General features: G+C 40.3%; 1 protein-coding gene across 1 annotated transcript; it reads right to left on the reverse strand.

Moving 5' to 3' along the window:
- Positions 1-821: 821 nt before the first annotated feature.
- Positions 822-9,981, reverse strand: LOC131287865 (protein Fe65 homolog). Its single transcript, XM_058316952.1, has 13 exons — positions 9,837-9,981; positions 5,816-6,047; positions 5,375-5,709; positions 4,943-5,249; positions 4,393-4,582; positions 4,186-4,313; positions 3,590-3,595; positions 3,290-3,388; positions 2,976-3,106; positions 2,689-2,888; positions 1,990-2,172; positions 1,739-1,906; positions 822-1,629 (listed from the first exon to the last, which is right to left on the reverse strand). Exons 1-12 carry the CDS (start codon positions 9,979-9,981, stop codon positions 1,760-1,762), a joined length of 2,103 nt encoding a protein of 700 aa, XP_058172935.1. The 3' UTR covers positions 822-1,629; positions 1,739-1,759.
- Between the last annotated feature and the right edge of the window lie 1,210 nt (positions 9,982-11,191).

An 11,191-nucleotide genomic window follows, 5' to 3' on the forward strand; every position in this document is an offset into this window, starting at 1 on the left:
AACGGAACAGTTTACGTACACGCAAGGCGAAAGGCGTTACACAAGCGTTAGTTTCTTCTTCTTTACTCTTTTCCGTCGATTGTTTTACATGTTTGCGTTATGCTAGGGGTCATTAAATAGTTCTTAAATATTTATCCTACAGCCTACAAATATGCGCCTTCTTTGAAAAGGTGAGATTGTGTAGTCCTCCTGATTTTTTTTTCTTCCATCACCGTCTATAAGACTTCTAAGCCTTCTCGTTTCCAATTCTCGTGATTTCTTTTACTGCTACGGTACAAAAATATATATGTGTATATAAACGGTATATACACAGGGCGCGGGAATAAGTATGCATCGAACGGCAGTTTGGTTATGCTAAACACTTGCTTAATGTTCATGAATTTCTTTGCTACATTTGGAATGAACTAAACATTGTCTAGTGTGAGAAATGCTGAAGGCTAGCTACTTATAAGTTTTGGTAACGTAAGACTTTAGGTTCCAGAATTAAAAATGTCGTCTGCTCCATTGTGCAGATTACTAAACCATGTGGTATGTGTGAAACTGTCGAAAAAACCGAATGTGACCACCAACAAAATGGTCCAAGAATATAAATATTATTCCGAAATTGTATGTTCTATGTCCATTACTCACGCCAGCCGATTTGTAACCGCTGACCCATTGTCAATTCTGCCGCAATTTTTTTCGATCATTATCGTCGTTGGCTGGCTGGCATATGTTCACAATCGATCCTGCGATCTTCATCTCGGCTTTGTTATGCCAAATTGCAAAGTGTAATCACCAAGCCAATAGAATTATTGCGGGACGTCAGCTCTCCAAGCACACCACGCAAGCGCAAGCGGCGTTACGAATCGAGAATGATTAAATCCGAAACATGACCGCACAGCAGTCAACGTTAGGGAGTTCTTCCTACCGCCTGAATAACGTGGCCAGGTTTGACGCGAAAGAGCTTACGCACAAAGTAGTTCGACCCTTTCGCTAATAGCTAGTAGCTTGCACACGTTTGCCCATACACACACATACACACACACATACCCTGCCGTTGTGCACATGTTATCGTTTCCTAAACTTTATCGTTATATTTGAGGCAAAATGTAGCAATATCGAGTATTACTTGCTGTAAGCACGCGTCATAGCGATCGCATTTTGGTATAGAGTGTGTTATAATGATGCTTTTCTCCGGATTTCTGGTTGTTGGTTTTCTTCTTTTTTTGTTAAAATTACTGCAAGATTAAGTAATTTTTCTTTTTTTTCTTTTCTAGTTTACCATTCTATGAATCTTACACATGTATACTAGCAGCCTCAGAGGGATTCTTCAATGACGCAATCGAGTAGGAGTGCCGTAGAGCTATCTTCCACTGCATCTGTGGTGGATGCTTGCTTGGCATCGACCTCCTCCTCCGCCACCGGATCCTGACCATCTTTGACCAGTGTCTTTCCCAAATGTTTGCCCGTCGGTATCTTTCGGTGCTGGTTGCCGTTGTATTTCGCTAGGTTGATCTTCTGCCAGGCGACTGGCAGCATCGAATGCTACGGGCTGTTGGGATGTTCAAAGATTCTTTTGCTGATCAGCGGCGACTGTAGGTGTCGATGCGGAATTACTTCCCTCTCTGGAGGAAGTGGCCAGATTTCCTGCGCAAAGAAGCAAATGATGTTCGTAAGCGACTTGTTAATGCTGGCAATAGCGGATAAGGGATACGTTATTGATGCTATAATACAACAACTTTAGCAACAATCTTACCTGCAGAGATCTGGCTCGTTCTCAGGAGCTGGCCTTATCCTTTTTTAGCGAGAACGAGCTCATCAAGTTTTTTAACGTCGCTCCAATTCCTTTGCCGGGTGTTTGCGAGTCAGCAGAGTAGCGCCCGCTGCCATCCGGGTGAGCATCCAAGCATTTTTGGTATCGCAGCTGGAACATAGAACAGAACAGTTTTACATTCGCACACTGTCACATTACATCGCGATAGTATCGGGTATCAACAGTGCCCTTACCTTACAGGCTGCCTCTATCGTCTTGCACAGTGGACCACTGGTTGGCTCGCAGTAGAACACGTGTGCCACGAATTTATCCTGCGCCGTGTGCATGATGAACGCACACTGCTGTACATTCTTACCAATGCCCAGGAAACTCAAGTATCGCACACGACACTCGCACAGTAACCGTCCTTCGGCATCCTGTAGATATTATGCATAGAAAGAAGAGAAACATTTTTGATAATGATTTTTCGCATGTTAGCCTTAAAACCAAATGTACTACAACCAAACCGATGGGAGTGCGATGGGGCCTTGTTTTGTAAACTGTACTTCTTTTGAATCTGGATTATAAAAATCACGCTTCTTGTTTCTTTTTGTAAAGTTTGATGTGATTTAATTTTCTGCGTGTTTTGATTTATTTATTTTTTTAAGATTCTCTCAGTGATTTGCAAAAATAGTTGAATCTAAATGATTCGAAAAGTCGAGATATATGGAATTAATGCTGTATCAGAAACATTTTTTTCCAATAGATTTCTCTTTTTAATGTTCATTTCCTTTTTTAATATAAAATATCCGTAAGATAGCTATAAACAATATATAGCTATAGAAAATTAAAGTTCCCCTAAATTCAAGTGCCAACGGTATTTATTTATTTATTTTATTGTTTTTTTATTTACGTCGCACATGTTATCACTTCATAAAATTTATAGTACCTACCGAAGTATTGACACTTATCATACTCGGAGCCACCGCCACATTCACTAAGTCCCAGCTGTCCGATGGTGTGCTGCTGGTCAGCTTGTCAATGGCATCATTTAGTACCTCAATGCCAGTTGGCAGACTCACTTCCGCACTGCCCACGTACTGTGCCCGTAATACTTTCTTCGGTTCTTCCATCGGTGTTGGAAAGGATTGTGCTAGGATGCAAGAGAGAAGGTTTGGTTTTGCCACATTAAACATGCTGCATGGTGGGGCGAGGTTTTTTGAGTGTCGCATTCTCTTACGATGGCGAATCCATCGGCGGTTCTCAGTCGGCAGATCCGTAGGACGTATGGCACACCTGGTGCTGCTCAGGTTGGATCCATTAGCATCAAGTTGGAGGGAACGTTCGATCATTATTCGTTTGCAAATATCTCTGCAAGGCAATGGAAAAGATACGACACGTGAGCGGTGCACACACAATTCACTACACTCAGTGAAACGTAAATCGAACAAAAATGTGAATGAAACAAATGAAAATCATTCACTTTCCACTGGTTGGCTCTACTGGTTTTTCGTTCGTTTCTCTACTTGAGGTTAACACACCCAGCAAACTCACCTTAGCGTATTTGCAATTGTTCTCGCGGCAGTTTCACAGCGAAACACGTGGCACATGTGTATTCTGGTAAGACGATCACGGGCCACATAAGCAAAATCTCTGCAAAGGCGCACACAAAAAAGGGAAAGAAAACGACATATGTATTAACGGTTTGGTTGAAAAATACTGTACGCTACTGTTAAAGCATCGATAATCTGTTACGAGTTCTAGGGACCACTTCCTGCTGGATGGAAAGGACCCTCAGGGCACTAGCTAGTATTGCACAACTATAGCATCCTAACGCTCCAGCACTTGATTTACCTTTCGCTGCGAAACGGACAAAACGTGCGTATCGTTCGCAGGTCGTACATGTTTGGATTTGTGTGGGTGTTTGGTTTATCATTTAATACGTTGCAGGGAGGAAGGGTCAACACCATCATTATTGTCGTCGCCATCATTGCCATCAATATATCGGTTGTTGAAGATTGTGGGGGGGAAAAACAAACGAATAATAAAACAGATACACGTGTAGAAAAAGAGAGAATCGATAAAAAGAGATAGAGAAAAAGAGAGAAAGAAAGATATAAGAAATCAACATCAAGGAAAATCGAATGTGTCAAGGATAAACGGGTAGAGCACAGTTCCTGTCCCACATACTACCCGCCGTGTATATGAAACACATAAGAAAAAAAACCACAGCATGGCATATAGGGCAAAGATCGTTTAAAAGCGATTTGTTTTACTGCAGCAAATTACGCTAAAATAATGCGAGTCTTCTGATGGCGAAAATAAAAGATTGCGATGATCAAACGTCGATTCCGGCACAATTTACACAGCTGTGTGGTTAATGGCCTGCTGTACGTACTTTTCAATGGCATGGTGACTCTATCGGTACTTGTCAACAATGCTGCACTTACCGGCCATTATCACGTCCGACACCCCAGACACGTATCGTGTGGATCGGCTGCGAGTTCAGTATTGTCAAATTTTCCGGATCTATCAGTTTGAGAGCGCCTTCGTCCAAGTCCATGAACAAATCTTTGCCCTGTGGAAGAATGTAAAAGTAACGGTTTTATGTAGCTCTTTCTGTTGGCTTGACGACAATCGATAATTTGACTACATACATCACCCCAACGGCCGACGACGTCAAGCATATCGTTGCGCCCGAGCGACAGATCGACGATGCACTTATTGACCGCCTTCGAGGAACGCTCCGGCGTAAGGTCTTCCTCGGCAATTTCGACCCACCCGAGCGATCGCACTGCAAACCGAATGGGTCGATCTGTGTCGGATTTAAGGGGAAAACTACGTCGCCTAAAAGCGCGAGGTAGGATATGGTATGAAAAATTATTATTTTCTTTACAGTTTTATCTTTACGATTTTTATTGTGGAATTCGATCTTATCGTATCATGTTGCAAAGAAAAACCCTACAAACTATTCCCTTTTTTTGTAAGCGTGTTATTAATATTTCAAGAAAAACTATTCCAAGTCATTGCAAAGAGAGCCTATTTTTGCCAAATATGTTACAGCTTGATAAAAATGTTTAAAGTTTGGCTTGTTTTTTTCAATAGACGGTTTTTGCTTATTATAATGCAATGTTTTAACCATATTTATTGTTAGTAATTACGTTTTTGTTATGTGCTCTTATCCATATGCTGATAGTCGATACTCACTTCAATGCAACATCTTCTCGTCGGCGTCGCTCGTCTTCCTGATCCAGTGCAGAGCTGGTGCTGCTTCTCGTAACCGACGACGTCATGCTGTCGTAGAGAGCGGATTTACTGTTGCCACTAGTGCCACTGCCATCCTTTGTTCCGTACAGATTGTTCAAGGCTTGTGTGAAGGAGGAATTCTGTATGCTTCTCGGTATCGGAATGCTGGGCGTCTTAAGCTCCCGGCTGTTTGCGTCCTTCGGCCAAAGTGGCGGCTCGCGTTGTATGGTACCCGACTTGATATGCCAGTAGTATGGCCCTCCGTTATCTGAGGGTACATAAACATATATACACACACAGAGTTAATATAAACAAAATATTACACTCTTCAGCCGTTTGTCTGGTTATGCTAGGTGATGGCTTTTAAAATGAGTTTTTTTCTATCGTTCCTACCTTCATGTTTCTCCCAACCCGGTGGTAAATCTTTCGTTTTGTCCTTATCTTCAATGGCTTCAATATCCTCTCGCTTTCCCTTTTCATCTCGTTCATCGGTTTCGCCCTGCCGGTCAGGGTCCTCGTCATCCGCATCGTCTTCTTCCGGTGGAACCTCCCCAACCTCCGCCTGCTTCCGCTTGTTCGGCAACGCGTATAGGTCGTCGGAGTTCAGCGTACCAGGTATGTGCTGAATTTCCTGAGTTTTTTCACCATTTTCCGGCTCCTGATCCTTCTGCGTTTTCGACTCATTCGGCGACGTGTCGCCGAGAAGCGTTTTCTTTTCCTTCGTAGAGCTAGAAAAATAAGCAAGGTTCAAAAGCATGCAAAAGATTTAATCTCGCAAGGAGGCTTTTTCGTTGCTCCGGCATCCGCTAGACATCTTCCGGAGGCGGTACGTACCTTCCGTCGGAGCCTCCTTTCAACTCGACGCCCATCGTGCCGAGGTCGAACACCCCGTAACCCTTACGATTATTGCCGATCATTTGCGAGCCATTCTGGACACCGGCAATCGGCCGGAGGGTGCCCTGCTGTTGTAACTCCGAGATGATCTCTTCGTACAGATGAGAATTTCGCTCCAACCGTTGGGGGTCCATATGATAGTTGGGATTTTCGTAGCTTAACAGACCATTTTCTGAAACGAAATGCAGTGTTTGGTTTTTAAGCGTCGACGAGCGATATACTGATAAATGAATCAATTTAAAAAAAAGAGATACACGAAGGATTTGTTTTAGACATACAACTATATTACAAGCTTGCATAAAGCTAATAGAAGCTGCAAAATTCGCCATAGTTTTGACAAGCATCCACCAATAAATAAATAAATGATGTTATGCAACTCAGGACGCAATAATTTGTCGTTCACAAACGATGGATACATTTGATAAAACACTTTCTGTAGAAGCTTCACTTCGTTCGTAGCTTTTGATACAGTTTTTCCATAAATAATTCTCACAATCACTGGGCATCACAACATCAAACAAAATTGTATGCATTGAAAAAGGTTTATATATTTATAAAATATCTCTTCTGTGTAATAATTGTGTATTCCAGTGAGGAATAATAGTTAGTGAGGTCCGAATTTAAACATCAAATATCTTCTCTTCATCTTCTTGGCTTAACGACCTCTTGGTCATGCCTACCCACCCGTTAAGGGCTTACGAGACTTGTTTCCCTGTTGTACGTGGATAGTCAGTCCTCTCGTACAGGGGAGGGTCCGGTCTCGGTTGGGATTCGAACCCACGCCGTCGAGGTGGTGAGCCCCGGCGCTCATGGGGCGATTTTCTAACCGGCGCTACCGCTCGGCTGTCGCGGACCTCCCAAACATCAAATATAACAAACATATATAACACGATCGAACGACATCGAGCAATATTTAGTTACTATGAACAAGAATCATACTTTTTTTAAATATCACCTATGATTTGTTTTTCTTTCCCCAATCTATGCTTATTGAGGCAACTAAGGTAATTCGCAATAGCTCAAATAGCGGTGTTTTGTATTCGGCTCTCGGGTGATCGCAAGCATCATTTTTAACGGATGGAGGAGCACGGTTCGTTATACGCTATAAAAAGTTAACGTTACATAACAAAACCTAACACGTTGTTGTTTTTTAAATATTTTTAAATCGGATGAATATTTGTTCATCCTTTTGACCCATACATTAGGAACCGTTTAAAAATTATAAAAATTAATTTAAACATGTACAAATTTAAAGAGGTTATTAAATAAGTGGATAAATTAACCTCTCCTGATCATTCGGGGATCATAAAACAGGCGAACATTGACCATGTGACCTTAAATTATTTGATGGTGAGATATCAAATGCACATAGGGTGTATTACAATATGATTCTAACCAGACGTGCATATTTGCAATAAGTTGTTATTCTCTGCACCTCTTCGACATTATCGACCACTTTACAGATGTGTGATATGAATTGTTGGTATTGGATCGATGAAGTTGGAGCTGAAACGTTACGGGCAGCTTGTGATTTTTTTTCCTAGTTATAAACGTTTCCGCACAATGGCTTTGGAAGTTCGTTTTTTTCTTTACCTTTCCACTTCGAGCAACGCAGACCGTAGCGTGGATAATCGGTTCACTTTTCCACCCGGTTACCTTTTTGGCGTTTGGAAAAGCTCAGCGCAGACGTCACCTTCTACCAATTGGGAAAGGTCGACAGTTATGAAGAGGTTGTTTTCCCGTCATAAGCGACACGAACAGTCGGTTACCATTTAGCTTCAGTGGTTTGTCCGTACACGTTGCGTTTATTTATTTATTTTTTTCATTCGCCTTTTTGCTAAAACCCCTAATACTACGGAAAACATTAAACCGCCTTAGGAACAGACATACGGTAATGTGGAAAACGGAAAAACTAACCAACACCGTCGCAGATCGGCGACAGGCTTCAACCGTCATAAAAGTGACGCACGTGTAATGAAATCTGAATCATAAAAGCGGAGTTCAGCTCGTCTTACTGTTCGTGCTCGTATGTTGGATGTCTGGCTGGCATTCGGAACGGCAACGAAAGGTAGCTAACTGTTGCGATAAGCGTACGTTCCGAAACGGCCAGGATGTCAATTTTTTTCCAGGACGAGGGGGATCGGAAGGGAGTCGGTTTTACTCACTTGGAAACCCCAACCAAGGTGGGTTTGGCAAGTGGTATGAATTTTAAGTTGTTGCGATTTCTCGAGAAAATGGTGTAAATATGGTGCCAACACGAAGAAACGTGGTATTTTTATGGATCAGGCACCATCAATCGGTTGAGGTGTTTCGTCGATGTGCGCTTTAAATTTTCACGCCTTTAGCTTCGCAAATTCTCCAGTTTGGTTGAATCCTGTGGTCGTGCATATCTTCAAGGTTTTGAATATTAATGGACCATTTGAGTTCAAAGTCGACATTTAATCCATAATTTTCCTTTTCCACAGAAGACCTACACATACGACAGATAGCATAAACAATAGTAAGTATTCAAAACATTGCAAAGTAGCTACCGCTTTTCGGTAGCATAACTTTTCATTTACTGACTTTCATTTACACTAATCATTTAGAGCTTGTGTAACATATGTACAAACCCACACGTATCCATACATATTCTCAAACAAAGTGATAAAGAAGTAAATCCTGGTCAAGGTTACCAGCTCTTGGCAAAAACACTCGTTAGCCGGTGCGTTCAATTCCTTGATAATGCTATGCTTAATAGTTACCGTAATTAAATTTATCGGACGGTTTGTTGTATAAGTTAAACCAGAGAATACTGAGTAAAGTGTTTGGTACAGGAGCCCACAGGACATTCACCTCCCCCTGGACGCCTAAATAAATTAAAACGCAATAAAAGCGTTTTCATGATCCCAAAATAAACACCATAAAACTAATTCTGCTCTAATCTAATAATCCACCAGTTTACCAGCACTCCGACATCAGATGCAGGAGTGCCCGAGAATATGTGCCTTTACGTCACGACCGTATGGTTCTGTGGTAACACTTGCCCATGGCTGGCGAATGCTGTGCGAATCTTGCCGATGTAAACACCCTTGGTCACTGCTGTTAGAGCGCGGCCAATGTTGATTTTCAGCTTTAACAGTTTCGTCCCTCCGGACATCAACGACCATCAAGATGGGCGGTCCGAAAATTCCTCCTCGGCAATTACGTCCTCCACGGGACACAGAATCTATTCCTAGCACTCGATGTAACACGGGCGAAACTTAATTTCCTCTACTTTTATTTCACTCTCTTTTCGGTAGAACATCGTTAGAGCATCATTTAGAGAAGTGATTAGACCTGAAGCAATCAAAATTAATCGATTTTACTCGGCCACATAGTGGGAGACGAAAACAATCGCTTCGATAACTACGGCTCTTTGTATCATTAGCTGTAGCGATCATGTTTGCTGGAATATAACAGGTTTAATCTCGGTATCAACTGTATATAATAATATGCTAGACCTTTACACGATTACCGATATTTCAGTAAATTGTACATTAAAAATTAGTGGATGTATTCAATTGGAATTGAAAACATACATTCTTTATCGAAACTTTTCTTAACAAATGCAGAAAATGATCATGAGTAAAATTTTCCTATCAATAAAAACAGCAAAACTTGTCGCTTCCACAATAAACTAAAATAAAAGTATATTCAATATCAACAGGTGCGTTTAACTTAGCGACCATAGGGAATGTTCAACTACACAAATAAACACATTGCTTACGTAAGGTGCGTAACCGTTCTCATAGAATTTTTGTACACACAGTAATACCAAAGATGTAATTGATGACTCACGACAAGCCTTACTAAAAACAAAACGAATAATTAGGAATAACAAACAGTAGTGAGTAAGAGACGGCACAGCGAGGAAACATAAAACAGCTTACAGCAAACAAGTAGTGCACAACGGGTTCTATCTTCAACATCATTCATTTACCTAGGAAAATATCATCATCGTCGATATTTTGCTGATTGGCTAGCGTTGCAATTGCCGCCATAATTTTGCAAAACTCTATTAATGAGGGTGGCGGCAGCAAGGCCACACTCAATGGTTGACGAATCAAAATATCACCTGACAACATTCAAATACAAGCAAGCAGCGTCTTACCTGTAACGAGAGAAAAAGATAAAACGGACTTATTAGATAATATGTTCGATTAGAAAATTAAGAAATTGATGAAATCATCATATTGAAAGTGGCAAAACTTTTAGGAATAATAAAATCGGCACAGCCTAGTATTACCCCTTACCATTTGTTAACCAAAAACTCTTTTTTCGTAAAATTTCGTATGGTAAAAATAACTGAAGTTCTGACTTTTGGATTTTTTATGTAGATATTTTTTTTTGAAATTTGTTACAACACAATAATTTTAATTATTTTGCAGCTGCCAACTGAATAAAGAATGTAAATAAATGTAGTAATTATTTACATTCTATATTCAGTTTGTTCATTTTAATATTTTACACGGATCGACTGTTATGAACAAATTTGTCACTACTATGACAGTATTGGTTGCTGATATATTTGAAAGTTATATAGCTTATTAGACTTATAGTTATAGAAAGTTATTACAAGCTTTTCTAATGTTCTTATCAACATCAGATTTCTTCTATTTAAAAAAAATATATTTTGCACCAAGACCGATTTGTACAACAAGACCAAACTATGGAACACAAAATAAAAAATGAGTTTTGTTACCACATTTGCCGAAGAGGAGCTATTCACTGCATGACCCTTTGTCCAATGGGACGTGCAAGAATTGAATTATTTTCTTTGTCTAGAAACACAATACCCTTTATTTTAAATGCAAAAAGGAAATATAAAAATACTGCTATACTTTGGCTTCTTCTACTTTTCCTTTCTATCTTCACTTCATATAGCATAGTCCAAACAAAGCATTTTTTCCACTGGTTATGCACGTGAGAACATTGAGTCAGGTGCATGCTTACATTTGTCTTCTCGTTCTCCACGTTGGTCGTCTACCTAAAGATAGCACAGCACGTGTTTAGTGAATAGTGAAGCTTAACGAATTCCTTGAAGAAAATTCTCTCAATGTTCGTTTAGGATGCAAGAAATTTAGGAAATACTCACTTAAAAGATGCACCAGATTTAGAGTGTTTTCCTATAAATTACATTTGTTAAATTAAACTTGCCTAAAGGAAGCTCTTTTGATCTTATACAAATTTTTATTTATATGATTTATTCTATGCTCATTAAATTATTCGTATTTAGCTATACAGAGCGTAAAATTGTTCTCGAACAGATAATCATTGTTGGTCGTTTATTGAAAC

This window comes from Anopheles ziemanni, chromosome 3, assembly GCF_943734765.1.
Source record: "Anopheles ziemanni chromosome 3, idAnoZiCoDA_A2_x.2, whole genome shotgun sequence".
In the NCBI taxonomy this organism is placed as follows: domain Eukaryota; kingdom Metazoa; phylum Arthropoda; class Insecta; order Diptera; family Culicidae; genus Anopheles; species Anopheles ziemanni.

Bases quoted from the DNA above. Each gene is read 5' to 3' on its own strand.
- LOC131287865 (XM_058316952.1), bottom strand. From the start codon at position 9,981: ATGTTGTCAGGTGATATTTTGATTCGTCAACCATTGAGTGTGGCCTTG. The intron at 4,583-4,942 runs GTGAGTATCGAC...TCGCGCTTTTAG, and splicing joins CGAGAAGATGTTGCATTGAA to GCGACGTAGTTTTCCCCTTA. The intron at 1,907-1,989 runs GTAAGGGCACTG...TCTATGTTCCAG, and splicing joins CGATAGAGGCAGCCTGTAAG to CTGCGATACCAAAAATGCTT.